This window comes from Neofelis nebulosa, chromosome 8, assembly GCF_028018385.1.
Source record: "Neofelis nebulosa isolate mNeoNeb1 chromosome 8, mNeoNeb1.pri, whole genome shotgun sequence".
Classification (NCBI taxonomy): domain Eukaryota; kingdom Metazoa; phylum Chordata; class Mammalia; order Carnivora; family Felidae; genus Neofelis; species Neofelis nebulosa.
In genome coordinates this window covers 59,334,006-59,354,716 of record NC_080789.1, presented here as the reverse complement: position 1 = coordinate 59,354,716, position 20,711 = coordinate 59,334,006, and the positions used below count along the sequence as shown (strand labels likewise).

General features: G+C 38.6%; 1 protein-coding gene across 4 annotated transcripts in view; it reads left to right on the top strand.

The window, feature by feature from the left end:
* Nucleotides 1-1,009: 1,009 nt before the first annotated feature.
* RBMS2 (RNA binding motif single stranded interacting protein 2) overlaps nucleotides 1,010-20,711 on the top strand; it is a 71,984-nt gene continuing 52,282 nt past the window's right edge. Inside the window, exons 1-2 of one of the 4 annotated variants that reach the window (XM_058742350.1) lie at nucleotides 1,010-1,376; nucleotides 1,477-1,552. Coding sequence is in view for 2 of the 4 variants with exons in the window: in XM_058742352.1 (XP_058598335.1) it covers nucleotides 2,472-2,537 (66 nt within the window). In the remaining 2 variants the exon portion in view is untranslated. Of the gene's footprint in view, nucleotides 1,377-1,476; nucleotides 1,553-2,189; nucleotides 2,538-20,711 lie in introns of those variants that run through there. The other 3 variants (XM_058742352.1, XM_058742351.1, XM_058742349.1) reach the window with 3 other exon arrangements.

Genomic DNA, 20,711 nt, shown 5'->3' with positions numbered 1-20,711 from the left:
ATAATAGAGCAATTAATTATAACAGAGCTAATATCTATTGAGTGTTTACCAAGTGCCAGGGACCTTCCTAAGGGGCTTATTATGTATTGCCTTATTTCATTTCATGACAATTTTAGGAAGTAGATACTATTTACCCTATTTTACAAATGAGAAAAATCCAGACGTGGGTTATTTTCAGTGTCATTCATTTTGTAAGTGACAGGACTGAGCTAAAATTTAGATTTGATTCCAGAGGCTAATGAAGTAGGTATTATTTCCATTTTGCAAATGAGTGAATTAGAGATGTTAAGTACCCTGGCATAAAGTCACATAAGTAGTAACTACAAAAGTGTCAGCATTTGAACTCATGTCTGCCTCTCTCTAAAATTCATAGTTTTAACTATTTTAAATTCTAAAATACCATTGAGTGTTAAAGGATGCAGTAGGAAAACAAAACACATTGAGCATGTTAGAATTTTTTTTAATGTTTATTTATTTTGAGAGAAAGCTCACGTGCATGTGTGTGAGCTGGGGAGGGGCAGAGAGAGAGGGAGAGAGAATCCCAAGCAGGCAGCAGGCTCTCAACATGGAGCCAGATGTAGGGCTTGTTGCAGGGCTCAAACCCACAAACTCTGACATCATGACCTAAGCTGAAATCAAGCCAGGCACTTAACTGAGCAACCCAGGACCCCCGAGAATGTTAGAATTAAAAAAAAATAAATAAATTAGGTTGACTGGCATTATAAATCAGGCCTTAGAGATTAAGGTTTTTGTGCCACATTGTTAGGGTAAGGGAGAAGAAATCAACTAAGGGCCTAAATGGCATGGATAACTTGGCATATAATGAATGAAAATCTATGAGGGCAGAAAAGGGACTTAAAAAAAATATGGTAGCGCTGAGAGATACCTTTTAGTAATTTATTTATTGCATTTGACTGCTGTTCTTCCAATCTCAGTTGCAGTTCCCACATTGAGGCTGCTCCCACCCTTCCTGTGTCCCTTGAGCTGAGCAGGCACTTCCTGTCCTATTGGAAATGAAAGTTAGAGTTTGGGGGTGGTATGTGATATGTGTGTATTTTTTCTGCAGAATGTTAGTACTGTGGGTCCCATTATCACAGCAAAAAGGTGACAGGAAAACTGGACTAGAGACTACTGGGACTTCATTTAAGAAAGGGTTTGGGCTTAATGTTTGTCGTGGCAAAGCCGACAAGGTTAATTTAAGAGAACATGTATGATGGCACAAGGTGACCTGAAGCAGAGATTTGAAGGCTTTGATTCTATATCCCTGTTCCATTTGGATTGGTAAGAATTACTGGGTGTCATTCTGGAATTTTTGGTTTCCTACAAGTTTCTTTTTAAGGCTACTTCCACAGGACATTACTTTGAAACTGTTTGAGGTGAGTGTTGTCTCAACTGTGTTAGGTTCTTCTTCCCTGAGAACTTTGTATTTTTTTCTCTGTGAAGCTTATGTTTTTTTACGGTTATTTTTTCCTACAGCTCTACAGCTCAGAGACAACTTGAAGCAAACATCCCAACTCTGTGAACTTCAGTTTGGGCATAAATTCCAGATTTGGTGAGTAACTCTTAACTGTTTCAGCTTCATGGACCTTGAAGACTAGAAAATGGTGGGATAAAGAATCAAACAAGATAGCTTACAGTTGTTGAAGAAAGTGCTAAGTAGGCAATTTTATCTTAACAAAGCTGGGGGGAAAGCAAAGAAATCACTAGGCACCAAGTTTCGTGGCATAGTTAAGTTTGATAATTCCTTCTTAAGTGTGAAATCATGCCTGGGGGATTCTGATGGCTGGGGGAATCTGAAAAGGGGTGAGAAGCATCAGCCCATCAGCATGAGTCAAGAGGAATAGAACTATCCACAGATCTGAAACTAGTTATTTCCCCGCAGTCTGTCTCTGCTGTTTGCTGAGCTCTTCTGTTTGTTCTTTCTTCGTGTCTTAAGATCACTGTAAGTATAAAGTGTGGGAAAAGTCCTGAGCTCATCTCACATATTCTTTCTCAGTAGAGTTGTCTTCATGAGTTCTCTAAGGCAGTGTATCTCAGTGGCCCCTTTAAAATCAAACTTGAAAGCTTTTTCTAAATCTTGTAACTCTAAGGGGAAAAAAAATCCTCAGTGTCTTTTCAGGAGAAACAGAACTTGTTCATATTGGAGAAGGGATGGAGTTGAAAGGGGTAGACCTAAGAACTTTTCTTTTGCTTTAACTACTAAGACTGTGGAAAAAAATAAATAAATAACATCTTGGGCATTAGGACCCAGTGGAAGTGCCTTATTCAGACTCTTGGTTAACTTCTCTCAGTGACGTAAACAAGCAGCCCCAGCTCTTTCTCTCCCGCCCCCCCATCTCTCTCCCTTTTGCTCCTTTTCTCCCCCTTTTCCCTCCCCCTCCCTTTTCCCTCTCATTTTCTCTTCCCCCCCTCTCTTCCCCCTCCTTTTCCCTCCCTCCTCTCTCTCTCAGCTCCCTTACATTAAAGAGAAAATGCTGCTATCAGTGACTTCCAGGCCTGGGATTTCGACTTTTGGCTATAACAAGAACAACAAGAAGGTAGGGAAAAGTGCTTTTTTGGAATCCAGCTACTTCCTTTCCTGGGGATCCGGGAGTGCCCTTGGCTTTAACATTCTTCTTAAGAGGGGAACGGAATTCCTCTCTCTGCTCAGCGCTTCTCCCTTTTCCACCACTTCTTTCGGCATCTTTTCTCACCTGGTTTTGAAGTTCCAGCAATTTACAGTCCCTGTGTGTGAGGCCTGAGAAGGCAGGGGAATTAAAAACAAATCAAAGTTGCAAGTTTGTATCTTTGTGAAATGAAGTTAGTTTGACTTCCTGCTGATATACCCAGTCTCCACTGGGATAATAATGTCATCTCAAACCCTGGTCTTGTGCTCACTCTCTCCGAAGTTATTTTCATCTTTTTGAATAACTGTTTTTCCCCCTTTCCGGCAACCTTCCTTTCTACTCACTCAACCAGGTTTATCAGGTGGGGGAATTATAGTCAGGGAAATCACAACAGCTTCATCAAGAACAGGGTATACTCTAGACTGCCCCACCTAGCCATGGGGAAGGAGTGGTAAGAGAAGACATACTTTGGGATTAAGGCAGAAAGTTCTGTGATTCTTTGGTTTCTGCTGCTGAGCTGCTGCTTAGACCTCTGCTGATGGCCAGGCTCAGCAGGGATCCTTAGAGTTTTTGTGATTAACCCAGGGTTGCCAGAGAATTGTGTTGTGCTTGGGGACATGGGCAGTCTAATGAGAGGTGGACAGTTATGCCCACATTCACCAGGGAGTATCCTTGGCAGTTTCTTGGCATTTCAGGGCACACAGTGCTGATCAGGAGGAACTTCGTGCTGTAGGAGAAAGACCCTTTAGCCTCTTTCTTGGCATTGTAACTGTTCTTTGAAGAAAAAAGATGACTTAGATGTGTAGGGATCTTTTGCCCATCTGATGGAGTGTTAGAGGGTGTGGGAAAGATTCCTGCTGCTTTCTCCTATACCTAAAGATGCTACTATAGGTAACTTAAAGTGTCTGATCAAGGCAGTTGGTAAATGTTTAGACCCAAAACACTTAGAATCAGTTTATAATGGCATTCATTCTGGTTTATATCCTTAAGAAATATGGGTACTTATATGTTTGTTGGTTATCAGTAATAGACATACACTTATGAATATGCGATTTTTAAAAAAAGTTTTGGGGCGCTTGGGTGGCTCAATCAGTTAAGCGTCTGACTCTTGGTTTCCTCTCAGGTCATGATCTCATGGTTCATGAGTTCAATCCCTGTGTGGGGCTCAGCACTGACAGCAAGGAGCCTGCTTGGGATTCTCTCTCTCCCTCTCTTTCTGCCCGTCCCCTGCTCATGCTCTCTCTCTCTCTCAAAATAAATAAACTTAAAAAAAAAAAAAGGAAAAAGTTTTATTTATTTAAGTAACTCTATACCCAACATGGGGCTTGAACCCATGACCCCAAGATCAAGAGTTGCACACTTTTACAACTGAGCCAGCCAGGTGCCCCATGAGTATATGATTTTGATAGAAGGATATTACATCTGTTTTTGTTCTTTTTAAAATTTATATAGTACTATATGAAACTTTCCTTCTTAATTTTTTTTCTCCAAGTCTCTCAGGTTACCCAGACCCATTAAAATACAGTAAAATTAATTCTGGAAGTTAGTTTTTTTCCCTCTTAGGGGTTTCATGTATTTGATGCTGTCTAAATTAGCTCTCTTCACTCCCTTTCTGCCTTGTAGTATAGGAAATATTTAACCAGCTTCTAAATCTGGGGCAGCATAAGGGACAAAGAAGCATAATTATGGACTTGGATTCAAATTTCATGTCTCTTCTGATAACTCGTAAGGTTTGAGAAGCCATTGAGAAAACATGGTTAGGTACATGCTTATTAATGTATTTGTCAAGAATTCTTTTGGCTCATGGGGCACCTGGGTGACTCAGTTGAGCATCCAACTCTTGATTTTGGCTCAGGTCATTATTCCAGGGTTGGGGGATTGAGCCCCATGTCAGGCTCCATGCCGAACTTATTGCCTGCTTAGGATTCTGTCTCTCCCTCTGCCCCTGTATCCTGCTTACACATATGTGCGCTCTCTCTCTCTCTCTCTCATTTTCTCAAATTAAAAAAAAAAAAAAAGAATTCTTTGGGTTTTTATAGGTCTGTGTTATGATGACATCACTTTGTAGCAATGTATATGACTCCTTGTGTAAGTATGTAGGTTGGTGAATATTGGGTATATTTAAAACATTACTATGTTGTTCTTTGTCTTTGTGTTGACATGTGTTCATTTCTCTTTTAGGAAGAATGTTTGGATGGATTTGTTCATGTAATTTGTAAATTTTTATAACCAAGGTCACATTTTTAAAATAACTTTTGTTTTTAGTAATAAATTTAAGACCTGCCCATTAAAAAAAAAAAATTAAGCATAAAGAGGCATATAAAATAAAAAGTTAAGTCTTCCCTTCATGTCTGGAAGTTCCTTACCCAAATCCCACTCCTCAAGGAAAATAACTGGTAGCAATTTGGTATGTGTATCCTACCAGGCTTTTCTATGACAAGATAAAGTTTTAATTTTGACTTTGGCTTATTTGCCATTTCTATTAAGAGCTGTTTCTCAAGTAGATCAAGCCTGTATAATAAAGTTCTTAGACTTGTCCAAAATGTTTAAAAAACTGAAATAACAATAAAAATTTAAACTTTTGAAAAATACAAATTATAAATATCTGCTTTTATTGTCCATCATTATGTTATACAAAAATCTAGTATAATAGATTTGTAGAGATCTGCTTTCTTTAAGGGAATTTTTACATCATAATTTACTGTAGTCATCACTTCTAGTTTGTAGAGTAAGAATAATTGCCAGTGAGCTCAGAAAAGCCATTTTTACCTAGTGTTGTGACTTGCTTGAAAGTGTATTAATTTTATTTACTTGACCTTAACAAGTAGGTTTGTTTTATTTTGAAACATATTCATGTACTTCATTTGTCAGGGACTTTGTTACCTGAGGAGTCTTTGACAGTAGTTTTCTTACTCTTTTTTGGTTATGGTAAAAAAGGAATACAGTCAAGGAATGTATAACTCCTAATAAAGGCAGATTCTTTCTCAAGATGTAGTGTTGAATATTCATTCTTTTCTCTAGAATTAAAATGGTCACAGAAGGGGGGAATGTGGATTTCAAAGACTGATTCTACAAAACAATGTAGTACATGTTTTAAAAACAGCTGTTTTAATGGCCTTCACTTAACTCTTTGGTTCGTTAAAACTTTTTTTTTTTTTAATTGTTTTAAGGTAAAAAGATCAGAGTTCTAGGATCTCAACTCTTTTCTTCAGTGTTAGAAAGAGTAGCTCAGTAGAGAGGTTTTGAGTATAGGTGAGATTGAAAGAGGCAATGTTTGGAACTGAAGGAATCTCAGACTTGTAAAGGGCCTAACCACGCCTTCCCTGACATCATCTTCCTGGCATGTGTTATTATAATTTAACTCCTCAGAGCATCAACAACTATTTCCTGTGGAAAAAAAAAGAAAGGAGATTGTGTTTAACTTGGGATAACTTGCCTTCCCCAGCCTATTTTGCATAAATTTCTATTTCCTCTTGATCTTAACTTATTGAAGATCAGTACGGGGGGGGGGGGGGCTGGAAGTAATGATGAGAGTAGAACTGACTGCTGGGCATTGTCAGATCTTCACTCTGAGAAGCATGAGTTACTTGAAATTTTTGTTTACTCAGGAGAGAAGCAATACTATAATTGTTTATGTATTTACAACAGGGAAACATAATTGTTTACTACATATTCAGCTAGTTTCTATCAAATCAAACTTAGTAGAACTGAGGACTAAGAATGTTTAGGTCTAACATCTCTTGTCTGGGGGCGGCTATTCTGTTACTGGTGATAAAGTGGACTCGGTTAGAGTTTAGTGGTAATGTCTCTCTGTTGATTCCACCTTTACGTTTTGAGCACTACTACACTGATTATCTTTTCTACTGTAATACGTATCCCACATGATCTCCTTGCCTCCTGTTTCTCCACCCTCTAAATAACTTTATACTTGCTGCTGATATAGTCTTCCAACATCCCAATGGTCTAGTGCTGAGCATTTCTTGTATAAAAACCTTTAATGGCTACATATTACCTGCCAAACAAAGTCCAAATCCGTAGCCCAATACTCACTATTTATCCAGCCTTTTCTTATCTTCCCCACCTACCCGCCTTGATTCCACTACCTTCACTCTGCCCCACCCAGTTGTTTTACTTGCAATTCTCTGGATATACCCTTTAGTTTACATTTTAATTCCATAAGAAAATATGCAGTAAGAAAATACAAGAAACAGGATGATAAAATATAGATGAGAATAAGAGGTCAGATGGAATTAAAATACATATGTGCAAACCATAGAGTTTTATCCTGGAAGATGAGGACTGAAGATGAGCCATTGATTTTGTCACTACAGAGGTGGTTGATAATTTTGACGAGCAGTTTCAGAGTGGGGAGCAAAAGCAAGGTTGGAGTGGGTTGATGATTGTAAAAGGTAATGTAGTGTAGATGGTGTGTATAGAGTAATCATTTAAGAACTTTTTTTAAAAATTTTTTTTAATGTTTATTTATTTTTGAGACAGACAGAGACAGAATGTGAGTGGGTTAGGGGCAGAGAGAGAGGGAGACACAGAAGCAGGCTCCAGGCTCTGAGCTGTCAGCACAGAGCCCGACGTGGGGCTCGAACTCATGAGCTGTGAGATCATGACCTGAGCCGAAGTCGGACGCTCAACTGACTGAGCCACCCAGGCTCCCCAATCGTTTAAGAACTTTAAGATGGAGTCAGGGCGCTTGGGTGGCTCAGTCGGTTGAGCTTCCGACTTTGGCTCAGGTCATGATCTCGCGGTCTGTGAGTTCAAACTCCATGTCGGGCTCTGTGCTGACAGCTCAGAGCCTGGAGCCTGCTTCGGATTCTGTGTCTCCTTCTCTCTCTGCCCCTCCCCACTCATACTCTGTCTCTGTCTCTCTCTCTCTCTCTGTCAAAAATAAACATTAAAAAAAAAAATTTAAGAACTTTAAGATGGAGAGCAGAACCCAATTAAGAAATGGGCAAGATATGAATAGGCATTTCTTCAAAGAAGATCTACAAATAACCATGAACAAGGTGTTCAGCATCATTAGCTATCAAGAAATGTAAATCAAAACCACAATGAGATACCACTTTGCACCCACTAGGATGGTTGTAATCAAAATGACAGGTAATAACATGGAGTATTCGACTCTTCATACACTGCATGTGGGAATGTTAAATGGTGCAACTTCTTTGGGAAAGAGTTTGGTGGTTCCTTAAAAGGTTAAGCATACTCCTAGGTATATACTCAAGAAAAATTAAAACATGTCCACATAAAAACTGTACACCAGTGTTCATAGCAACATTGAAGGTAGAAGCAAGCCAGGTATCTACCAACTGATGAACAGATAAATAAATAAAATGTTGTATATATCCATACAGTACAATTTTTGGAATTTTATTCATCAGTGACAAGGAATAGGGTCCTGATACATTCTACAAAATGGATGAACCTTGAAAAATACTTTGCTAGGTGAAAGATGCCACTCACGAAAGCCCACATATTTTATGCTTCCATTTATATGAAATGTCCTGAATAGGCAAATCTATGGAGACAGAAGGTGGATTAATGGTTGCCTAGGTCTAGGGGGGAGGGTGATGGGGGTAAATGGGGAGTGACGGGTATTGGGTTTCCTTTTGGGGTAATGGAAATGTTCTAAAATTGATCGTGGTAATGGTTGTGAAAGTGTGATCTAAATACCATTGAATTTATACTTTAAGTGGGCTAATTACATGGTGTATAAATTATATGTCAATAAAATCATTATTTTAAAAAGATAGGGAATAGAGAAATGAGATAAAGGCAGAAACAGGATGGGGGTGATATTGAGAGAATTTTCTTAAAGATGGGAGATATGGGAGCCAAAATGTAAAAAGAATCATGGCGAGGTACTTTATTCTTATTTTCTAAATATGTATGTGCCTATTTGTGTTCCTTCTTTGTGATCCTTTTATTTTTGTTGTGCCTCATGTATTCAGCCTCTGATCCTTTGTTGTTGTCCCTTCCTTTTGGAATGGCCTTTCTGTTCATTTGTTCACTCCACCCACATTCATTAAACTGCTCCAGTGTGCTAGGCCCTGGGGCTACAGCATGACTGAGGCTGTTCAGTAACTCAAATAAAACTGTCTTTTAAAACCCTATCTATCTCTTTAAGTTCAGCTGAAAAGTTACCTCTTCTATAAAGCATCTCCTAATCCCTCTACCTCCCACCCCCAAAGAGGACTTTTTTTTTTCTGAGCCTCTATAAAATTTTGTATTTCATATATGGTAATTTATGTAATTTTGTGTTGTTTTGGAATCATTTAGGTGATTGTCTTATTTTCATTGCTGGAGTGTAAACTCTGTAAAGGTAGATACGGTGTCATTCAGTTTATTATCCCCCAAAACACCTGATTTTAATTTTTTTTTAATGCTTATTTATTTTTGAGAGAGATAGAGTGTAAGCAGGGGAGAGACAGAGAGAGAGAGAGGGAGACACAGAATCTGAAACAGGCTCCAGGCTCTGAGCTGTCAGCACAGAGCCCGATGTGGGGCTTGAACCCCAAACCGTGAGATCATGATCTGAGCCAAAGTTGGACGCTTAACCGACTAAGGCACCCAGGCGCCTCCTGATAATAGCTTCTAAAGCCTACTCGTAGATCCTGAAAAAAATCTACCCTAATAAATGTAATTAAGCTAATGTTAGGCATTAAACTAAGGTTAAACAAAGGAAGGCAGCATTGTATTCTATACAAATTGTGTAATATGGAGTTAGAGCTGAATTTAATTGTGGCTTTTGTCAGTTTGCTAGCTGGGTGCTAGTTCCAAGTTTCTTAGGCTCTCTAAGACCTTGAGTTTTTCATCTAAAGTACTGATATACTTTATTGGATTCTTTTGAGAATGTGTAATATTTATAATCACATGTTAGGATGTAAATGGCCTATTTTCTTTTCTTTTTTTTTTTTTTAAGTAAACTCTATGCCCAACATGGAACTTGAACTCATGACCCTAAGATTAAGAGTCACATGTTCTACCACTCACTGAGCTGGCCAGACACCCCAACTATTACTTCTTTTATCAAAAAAGCCTTTTTTAATGCTTTATTTATTTACTTATTATTTTATGTATGTATTTTGAGAGAGAGAGAGTGTGCTTGCAACCATAGAGGCGGGGGGCAGTGGGGCAGAGAGGAACAGGGAGAGAGTATCCTAAGGGGGGGCTCGATGACACAGTTTGTAAGATCTGAAATCAAGACCTGAGCTGAAATCAGGAGTTGGGTGCTTAACTGACTGAGCTACCCAGGCACTCCTATTAATTTATTTTTTATTTTTTTTAATTAAAAAAATTTTTTTTTGAGAGAGAGAAAGAATGTGAACAAGGGAAGGGCAGAGAGAGAGAGAGGATCCCAAGCAGGCTCTGTGCTGTCAGTGCAGAGCCTGATACGGGGCTCCATCTCAAAAACTGTGAGATCATGACCCAAGTTGAAATGAAGAGTCAGTGACTTATCGGACTGAGTCACTCAGGTGCTCCTTTTTTTTTTTTTTTTCTTTAAGTTATTTTGAGAGATAGAAAATGAGGTGGGGGGATGGGCAGAGAGAGAGAGAGAGGGAGAGAGAGAGAATCCCAAGTGGGCTTCTCACTGATAGATGCTGGGCTCAAACTTGCAAACTGTGAGATTATGACCTGAGCCGAAACCCAAGAGCGTCGGTCGCTTAACTGACTGAGCCACCCCAGTGCCCCTCCTATTTTTTTTTAAATTAAAGTTTTCATTTATTTATTTATATTTTTTTACTGGGTGTAAATGCAGTGTGGGACTTGAACTCACCACCCCAAGATCAAGAGTCGCATGCTCTTTCGACTGAGCCAGTCAGACACTCCTGTGTCTTTCTAAAACTTTTATGATTTTAGTGGGATTTGGGAAGCTATAGAGGTAATTACATATATTCAGTTCAAAATCTTCTATTCATTCTTCATCCCCCTCCAGTCTGGCTTCTGCCCCTACTAGCCCTCTAAGAGAAATCATCATAATCATCAGGTATTTTCCCCCATCCCAACTTCCCCACCCCAGCTTTATTGAGATATAATTGGCATATAACATTCTGTAAGTTTAATGTGTAAAATGTGATGATTTAATATACATCTGTATTGCAAAAGGTTTACCACTTTAAGGTCAGATAACACATCCTTCACCTCAAATAGTTACCTTGTTGTTGTTGTTGTTGTTGTTGTTGTTGTTACGGTGAGCACATTAAACCTCTACTGTCATAGCAGCTTTAAAGTATATGTTACCGTGGTATTAACCATAATTAATCACCATGCTGTACATTAGATCCCTGGAACTTACTCCTCTTATAATTGGAAGTTTGTACCCTTTGACCAACATCTCCCTATTTTCTTTACCCCTTAACCCTTGGCAACCACCATTCTGTTCTCTGTTTCTATGAGTTTGATGTTTTTTGATCCCACATGTAAATGAGATCATACAGTATTTGTCTTTCTCTGACTTCTTTCACTTAGTGTAATGCCCTCCATGTCCATCCGTGTTGTCACCAATAGGAAAATTTCCTTCTTTTTATGACTGAATAATATTTGTTTGTATGTATATACAACATTTTCTTTATTCATCCGTCAGTAGACACTTAGATTGGTTCCATGTCTTGGTGCTTGTGAATAATGTGTCAGTGAACATGGGACTCAAGATACTCTTTGAGAAAGTGATTTTATCTCCCATGTATCTATACCCAGAAGTGGGATTGCTGGATCTAATGGAGTTCTATTTTTAGTTTTCTGAGGAACCTCCATACTCCATACTCTTTTCCATAGTGGCTGCACCAATTTACATTCCTACTAATGGTACACTAGGATTCTCTTTTCTCCACACCCTTTCCAGCATTTGTTATCTCTTGTTTTTATGACAATAAAACAGATGTGAGGTGATATTTCATTATGGTTTTGATTTGTGTTTCCCTAAGGATTAGTGACATTGAGCACTTTTTCACTTAGCTATTGGCTATTTGTATGTATTCTTTGGGAAAATGTCTATTCAGGTTTTCTGCCCATTTTAAAAAAATGTTTATTTATTTTTGAGAGAGAGAGAGAACATGAGCGGGAGAGGGGCAGAGAGAAGGGGACAGAGGATCCGAAGCAGGCTCTGTGTTGACAGCAGCGAGCCTGATGTAGGGCTCAAACTCACAAACTGCAACGCAAGATCATGACCTGAGCCGAAGTTGGATGCTCAACCTACTGAGCCACCCAGGCATCTGCTCATTTTTTAATTTTTTTTTTTTTTTTTTTGCTATCCATTTATATTAGTTCCTTATATATTCTGGTTTTTTGACCCCTCATTAGCTATATGGTTTGCAAAATTTTCTTTAATTCTGTAGGTTTCCTTTTCATTTTGTTGATTGTTTCTTATGCTGTGCAGAACTTTTTCGTTTGGTATAGCCCCAATACTAATTTTTTGCTTTTGTTGCTTGCACTTTTGGTGTCATATCCAAAAAAACAACATCAACTAGATCAATGTGAAGGGGCTTTTTCACTGTTTTCTTCTAGGAGTTTTATGGTTTCAGATCTTACATTTAAGTCTTTAATCCATTTCAAATTAATTTTTGTGAGTGGTTGTTAATATAGGGGTGCAGTTTCATTCTTTTGTGTGTAGATATACAGTTTTACCGTTACCATTTATTGATGGGACTGTTCTTTCCTCATTGAATGTTCTTGGTTCCGTTATCAAATTTGAGTTGCCAGTGTATATGTGGATTTATTTCTAGGTTCTTGATTCTGTTTCCATTGGTCTGTGTCTGCTTTTTAAATTTTTTAGTTAAAATTTTATTATTATTTTTTAAGTAAGCTCTGTGCCCATCATGGGGCTTGAACTTACAACCCTGAGATCAAGCGTTGCATACTTTACTGACTGAGCCAACCAGGTACTCTTTTAAAATTTATTTACATCAAAGTTAGCATATAGTGCAATAATGATTTCAGGAGTAGAATCGGGGTGCCTGGGTGGCTCAGTTGGTTAAGCGTCTGACTTTGGCTCAGGTCATAATCTCACGGTCTGTGAGTTGGAGCCCCAAGTTGGGTCCTGTGCTGACAGCTCAGAGCCTGGAGCCTGCTTTGGATTCTGTGTCTCTGTTCTTCTTTCTGTCCCTCCCTTGCTTGCTCTCTGTCTGTCTCTCTTAAAAATACATAAACATTTAAAAAAAAAAAAAAAAGGAGTAGAATTCAGTGATTCATCCCCTGCAAATAACACCCGGTGCTCATCTTCCTTCCTAAGTGACTTCCTTAATGCCCCTTGCCTATTTAGACCATCCCCCTACCCACAACCCCTCCAGCAGCCATCAGTTTGTTCTCTATATTTAAGAGTCTCTTATGTTTTGTCCCCCTCCTTGTTTTTATATTATTTTTGCTTCCCTTCCTTATGTTCATCTGTCTTGTATCTCAAATTCCACATATGAGTGAAGTCATATATTTGTCTTTCTCTGACTAATTTCACTTAGCATAATACACTCTAGTTCTATTCACATTGTTGCAAATGGCAAGATTCATTCTTTTTTATTGCTGAGTACTATTCCTGGTGTGTGTGTGTGTGTGTGTGTATGTATGTATGTATACACACACACACACACACCACATCTTCTTTATCCATTCATCTGTCGATGGACATTTGGGCTCTTTCCATACCTTGGCTATTGTTGATAGTGCTGCTATCAACATTGGGGTGCATGTGCCCCTTCGAGACAGCACACCAGTATCATTTGGATAAATACCTACAAGTGCAATTGCTGGGTTGTAGGGTAGTTCTACTTTTAGTTTTTTGAGGAACCTCCATACGGTTTTCCAGAGCGACTGCACCAGTCTGCATTCCCACCAGCAGGGCAAAAGGGTTCCCCTTTCTCCACATCTTCACCAACGTCTATCATTGCCTGACTTGTTCATTTTAGCCATTCTGACAGGTGAGAGGTGGTGTCTCATTGTGGTTTTGATTTGTATTTCCCTGATGATGAGTGATGTTGAGCATTTTTTCGTGTGTTTGTTAACCATTTGGATGTCTTCTTTGAAGAAGTGTCTATTCATGTCTTTTGCCCATTTCTTCACTGGATTGTTTTTTGGGTGTTGAGTTTGATAAGTTCTTTATAGATTTTGGATACTAACCCTTTATCTGATATGTCATTTGCAAATATCTTCTCCCATTCTGTTGGTTGCCTTTTTTTTTTTTTAATTTTTTTTTTAACGTTTATTTATTTTTGAGACAGAGACAGAACATGAACGGGGGAGGGTCAGAGAGAGAGGGAGACACAGAATCTGAAACAGGCTCCAGGCTCTGAGCGGTCAGCACAGAGCCCAAAGCGGTGCTCGAACTCATGTACTGCGAGATCATGACCTGAGCCGAAATCAGATGCTTAACCGACTGAGCCATCCAGATGCCCCTGTTGGTTGCCTTTTAGTTTTGCTAATTGTTTCCTTTGCTGTGCAGAAGCTTTTTATTATTTATGTATTTTTATTTTTTTAATATTTATTTTTGAGAGAGACAGAGTGTGAGTGGGGGAGGGGCAGAGAGAGAGGGATACACAGAATCTGAAGCAGGCTCCAGGCTCTGAGCTGTCAGCACAGAGCTCAATGTGGAGCTCAAACCCACGAACCGCAAGATCATGACCTGAGCTGAAGTTGGATGCTTAACTAACTGAGCCACTCAGGCACCCCTGGAAACTTTTTATTTATTTATATTTATATTTTATTTTATTTTTATTTTTATTTTATTGTATTTTTTAATTTATTTTATGTATTTTGGGGGGTAGCTTTTTATTTTGATGAGGTTCCAATAGTTCATTTTTGCTTTTGTTTCCCTTGCCTCCGGAGATGTGTTGACTAAGAAGTTGCTGCAGCCAAGGTCAGAGAGGTTGTTGCCTGTTTTCTCCTCTCGGATTTTGATGGCTTCCTGTCTTACATTTAGGTCTTTCATCCATTTTGAGTTTATTTTTGTGTATGGTGTAAGAAAGTGGTCCAGGTTCATTTTTCTGCACGTCGCTGTCAAGTTTTCCCAGCACCATTTGCCGAAGAGACCGTCTTTATTCCATTGGATATTCTTTCCTGCTTTGTCTAAGATTAGTTGGCCATACGTTTGTGGGTCCATTTCTGGGTCCTCTCTTCTGTTCCATTGATCTGAGTGTCTGTTTTTGTGTCAGTACCATACTGTCTCGATGATTACAACTTTGTAATACAGCTTGAAGTCCGGGATTGTGATGCCTTCAGCTTCGGTTTTCTTTTTCAAGATTGCTTTGGCTATTCAGGGTCTTTTCTGGTTCCATACAAATTTTAGGATTGTTTGTTCTAGCTCTGTGAAGAATGCTGGTGTTATTTTGATAGGGATTGCATTGAATATGTAGATTGCTTTGGGTAGTATCAACATTTCAACAATATTTGTTCTTCCAATCCAGGAGCATGGGTTTCTTTGTGTCTTCTTCAATTTCTTTCTTAAGCTTTCTATAGTTTTCAGTGTATAGATTTTTCACCTCTTTGGTTAGATTTATTCCTAGGTATTTTATGGGTTTTGGTGCAATAGTAAATGGAATCGATTCCTTGATTTCTCTTTCTGTTGCTTCATTATTGGTGTATAGGAATGCAACAGATTTCTGTACATTGATTTTATATCCTGCGACTTTGCTGAATTCATAGATCAGTTCTAGCAGTTTTTTGTGGACTCTTTTGGGTTTTCTGTATAGAGTATTATGTCATCTGCGAAGAGTGAAAGTTTTACTTCTTCCTTGCCAATTTGGATGTGTTTTATTCTTTTGTGTTCTCTGATTGCTGAGGCTAGGACTTCCAATACTATGTTGAATAACAGTGGTGAGAGTGGACATCCCTGTCGTGTTTTTGACCTAAGGGAGAAAGCTCTCAGTTTTTCCCCATTGAGGAGGACATTAGTGGTGGGTCTTTCGTATATGGCTTTTATGATCATGAGGTATGATCCTTCTATCCCAGTTTCTTGAGGGTTTATTTATTTTTGAGAGAGACAGAGAGAGGGTTGTGGGTGTATGCAAGTGGGGGTGGGGCAGTGAGAGAGAGAGAGAGAGAGAGAGAGAGAGAGAGAGAGAGAATTTTAAGCTGATGGCCCAGAGACTGAACGTCGGACTCTAATTCAGGCACTGTGAGATCATGACCTGAGCCGAAATCAAGAGCGAGACCCTTAACCCACTGAGCCACCCAGGCACTCCACTTTCAATTTCTTCCACCAGTGTTTTGTAGTTTCCAGTATACAGATCTTTCACTTCCTTATTTTTATTTTATTGTTTTTGATGCTTTTGTTAATGGAATTGTTTTCTTTCTGATACTATATGGAGATGTAACTGATTTCATTGATAGTATATAGAAAAACAACTGATTTATTAATGTTGATTTTGTATCCTGAAGCTTTACTGAATTCGTTTATTAGGCCTCACACTTTCTTGGTAGAGGTTTATAATTTTTTGTATATAGGATATGTTATCAGCAATTATACTTCTTCCTTTCAGATTTGGATACCTTTATTTTCTTTTTTTGGGTGGCAAGTTGCTATTTATTTATGACAAATATTCCACATCTATGATCCTCTTTTTTTTTTAATTTTTTTTTATTAAAGTAATCTCTTCACCCCACATGGGGCTTGAATCATGACCCTGAGATAAAGAGTCACATGCTCCTTTCACTGAGCCACTGAGGTGCCCCTGGCAGAAGTTCTTTGAAATGAGGCCATGGGCCTTGGCCAGTCAGAGGATGCTATTATCTGGCTTGCCTATCTTGCACATGGCCCCACAGATAGCGTAGGTTTTAAACTGACTGTTGAACCTTGTCAACCTTGGCCGCGTTCATCTCGTCCTTGAATGTGTGGTTCTTGGTGGATGATATGGTTGTTGGCGGAGCATTTCTGTGGTAATACAAGTCCAGGAACTCCCTGGTGTCATTTTGCATGTTAAGGGCGCACCTGCTACCACCCTGGATGCCTTTATTTCTTCTAGCCTACTTGCTACAGCTAGAACTTCTAGTACTGTGTTGAATAGGAGTGGTCAGAATGGGCATCCATGTCTTGTTCCTGATTTTAGAGGAAAAGCTTTCAGCCTTTCACTGTTGAGTATGATATTAGCTGTGGGCTTGTTGTGTATGGCCTTTGTATGTTGAATTATGTTCCTTCTATACCAAATTCGTTGAGCAATTTTATAGTGAAAGGACGTTGAATCTTGTCAGTTGCTTTTTCTGCATCTGTTGAGATGTATGATTTTTATCTTTCATTCTGTTGTGGTGTATCACATTTATTGATTTCTGTATGTCAAAACATTCTTTCATCCCAGTGGTAAATCTGACTTCATCATGATATGTGATCCTTTTAATGTGCTGTTGAATTTATTTTGCTAGTATTTTTTTTTAATTTTTTAAAATGTTTATTTATTTTTGAGAGAGAGAAACAGTGTGAACAGAGGAGGGGGGTCAGAGAGAGAGGGAGACACAGAATCTGAAGCAGGCTTCAGGCTCTGAGCTGTCAGCACAGAGCCCGACATAGGGCTCGAACTCACGAACCACTAGATCATGACCTGTGCCGAAGTCGGACACTTAACCGACTGAGCCACCCAGGCGCCCTATTTTGCTAGTATTTTGTTGAGAATTTTTGTATCTATATTCATCAGAAATTTTGGTCTGTTGTTTTCTCTTAGTGTGCTCATCTGGCTTTGGTATCAAGATAATGGTGGCCTCACAAAATGAATTTGGGAATGTTTCCTCTTTAGTTTTTAGAAAAGTTTGAGAAGAACTGGTGTTAATTCTTTAAATGTTTGGTAGAATTCTCCCATGAAGCTGTCTGGTCCTGGGCTTTTCTTTCTTGGGAGGTGTTTGATTACTGATTCAGGCTCCTCACTTGTTACTCATCCGTTCAGATTTTCTGTGTAGTTTGTTTAATGTTTTATTTATTTTTGAGAGAATGAGCGTGAGCAGGGGAAGGGCTGAAAGAGAGGGGGAGAGAGTATCCCAAGCAGGGTCCTCACTGTCAGTACATGCATGGCTCAACCTCATGAACCCAATGCACGGCTCAACCTCATGAACCATGAGGTCATGACCTAAGTCAAAATCAAGAGTTGGACGCTTAACTGACTGAGCCACCCAGACGCCCCTGTTTGTTTTTATGATTAATACTTGGTAGGCATAAGTTTCTATGAATTTATCTATTTCTTCTAGGTTATCGAATTTGGTGGTGTATAATTATTCATGGCAATCTCTTATCCTTTATGTTTCTGTGGTATCAGTTGTAATGTCTCTTCTGTACAATTTTGAGTTCTCTTTTTCTTTGTAAGTCTAGCTAAAGTGTTGTCAATTGTTTATCTTTTCAAAAAACCAACGCTTAGTTTCACTGAGCTTTTCTATTGTTTTTCTATTCTCTATTTGATTTATTTATTCTCTGACCTTTGTTCTCTCATTTTTTCTATTAACTTTGGGCTTAATATGGTCTTCTTTTTCAAGGTCCTTGAGGTTGTTTGAAAAAATTTTTAAATATTTACTTTTGAGAGAGAGAGTACAAGCAGGAGGAGGGGTAGAGAGAGAGAGGAGAGATAAAATCCCAAGCAGGCTCCATCCTGTCCATGTGGATCCTGACATAGAGCTCAGTCTCATGAACTGTGAGATAATGAGCTGAAATTAAGATTCTGACACCCAACTGACTGAGCCACCCAGCTGCCCCAAGATTTTTTTTTCTTTAAAAAAATTTTTTTTTAATGTTTATTTTTGAGAGACAGACAGACAGACAGAGTGTGAGCAGGGGAGGGGCAGAGAGAGAGGGAGACACAGAATCTGAAGCAGGCTCCAGGCTCTGAGCTTCCAGCACAGAACCAGATGCAGGGTTCGAACTCACAAACTGCGAGATCATGACCAGAGCCAGTTGGACACTCAACTTACTGAGCCACCCAGGTGCCCCGATTTTTTTCTTAATGTGAGTATTTATTGCTATAAACTTCCCTCTTTGCAATATTTTTGCTACATATCATGAGTTTTGGTATGTTGTATTACCATTTTTTTTTGTTTCAGGATTTTTTTTTTTTTAATTTTTTTTTCAACGTTTTTTATTTAGTTTTGGGACAGAGAGAGACAGAGCATGAACGGGGGAGGGGCAGAGAGAGAGGGAGACACAGAATCGGAAGCAGGCTCCAGGCTCTGAGCCATCAGCCCAGAGCCTGACGCAGGGCTCGAACTCACGGACCGCGAGATCGTGACCTGGCTGAAGTTGGACGCTTAACCGACTGCGCCACCCAGGCGCCCCTGTTTCAGGATTTTAAAAATTTCTTCTTTGACCCATTGGTTGTTCAGGAGTGTATTGTTTGATTTCCACATTTTGTGAATTTTCTAATTTTCCTTCTGTTATTGATTCTAGTTTTTTACCATTTTGGCCAGAAAAGATACTTGATGGGCTTAGTAATTTTTCATTTACTAAGACTTGTTTTGTGATTTAATACATGCTCTAATCTGCAGAATGTTCGTGTACACTTGCAAAAAGAATGTGTATTCTCCTGTTGGTTGGAATGTCCTGTATGTGTCTCTTAGGGCCATTTGGTTTAAAGTATACTTTGAGTCCTGCATTTCTATATTAATTTTCTGCTGGGTGATCTATCCATTGTTGAAAGTGGGGTGTTGAAGTCCCCTACTATTAGTGTACTGTTGTCTGTTTTTCCTTCAGATCTGTTATTATTTGCTTAATATATTTAAGTACTTTCATGTTGGGTGCATACGTATTTACAATTTTTATATTCTCTGGATGAATTGACTGCTTTATCATTATATAATGTATGTCTCTTGTTTTTTACTTAAAGTCTATTTCTTCTGATGTAAGTATAGTTATCTTGCACTCTTGGTTTCCATTTGCATAGAATATCTTTTTCCAACCGTTCACTTTGTTCTTATGAGTGTTTTGTAAGTAACATGTTAAGTTGGGTCTTGTTTTTTTTATCCATTCAGCCACTCTGCATTTTGGCTGGAGAATTTAATCCATTCACGTTTAAAGTGATCATTTCTAGGTAAGGACTTATTATTGGCATCTTGTTAATTGTTTCTGGCTTTTTTTTTTTTTTTTTTTCTTAAGTAAACTCTACCCTCCAATGGGGCTTGAACTCTCAACCCTGGGATCAAGATCAAGGACCAGGCACCCCTGTTTCTGGCTGTCTTGTAGTTCTTTTCTTCCTCTTTTGCTGACTTTTTTTTGTGAATTGATGATTTTCTGATAATTACTGATTACTGGTAACTTGTCTTTGTATACAAAATCTACGCTTTTAACCTCCCCCTGACATTTTATGTTTTCATATCACAGTTTACATATTTTTATGTTGTATATCCATTGACAAATTATTTTAAGTATAGCTGTTGTAGGACTTTTTTTTTTTTTTTTTTTAAAGTAGGCTCTACACCCAATGGGTGGCTTGAAGTCATGACCCCGAGATCAAGAGTTGCATGCTCTACCAACTGAGCCAGCCAGGTGCCTCAGTACTTCTGTTCTTTAACTTTTATATTAGAGTTAAGTGGTTAATACCATTATGTTACAGTATTAGAATATTCTGAATCTGATTATATGTTTACCTTTACCAGTGTGTTGTGTATTTTCATATGTTTTCATGTTGCCAGTTAGTATTCTTTCATTTCAGCTTCACCAACTTCTTTCATCATTTCTTGTAAGTCAGGTCAAATGGTGATGAATTTTCTTAGTTTTTGTTTGTTAAGGAAAGTCTTCCTGACCTTCATTTCTGAACAACAATTTTTCTGGGTAAACTATTCTTGGTTGGCGTTTTTCTTTTTTCTTTCATCATTTTGACTATATTATCCCATTCTCTTCTAGCCTGCAAGGTTTCTGCTAAAACATCCACTGATAGCCTTATGGAGGTTTCCTTGTATGAGGGAATTTGTTTTCTTGTTGATTTTATTTATTTATTTATTTATTTATTTATTTGTTTATTTTTAAGGTTTTATTTACTTAAGTAATCTCTACCCCCAATGTGGGGCTTGAACTCAAGACCTTGAGATCGAGAGTTGCACACTCTTCCAACTGAGCCAGCCAGACATCCCTTCTTGTTGATTTTAAAATTCTGTCTTTGGGGCACCTCTCTTTTGGTTGGTTAAGCATCTGACTCTTGATTTCGG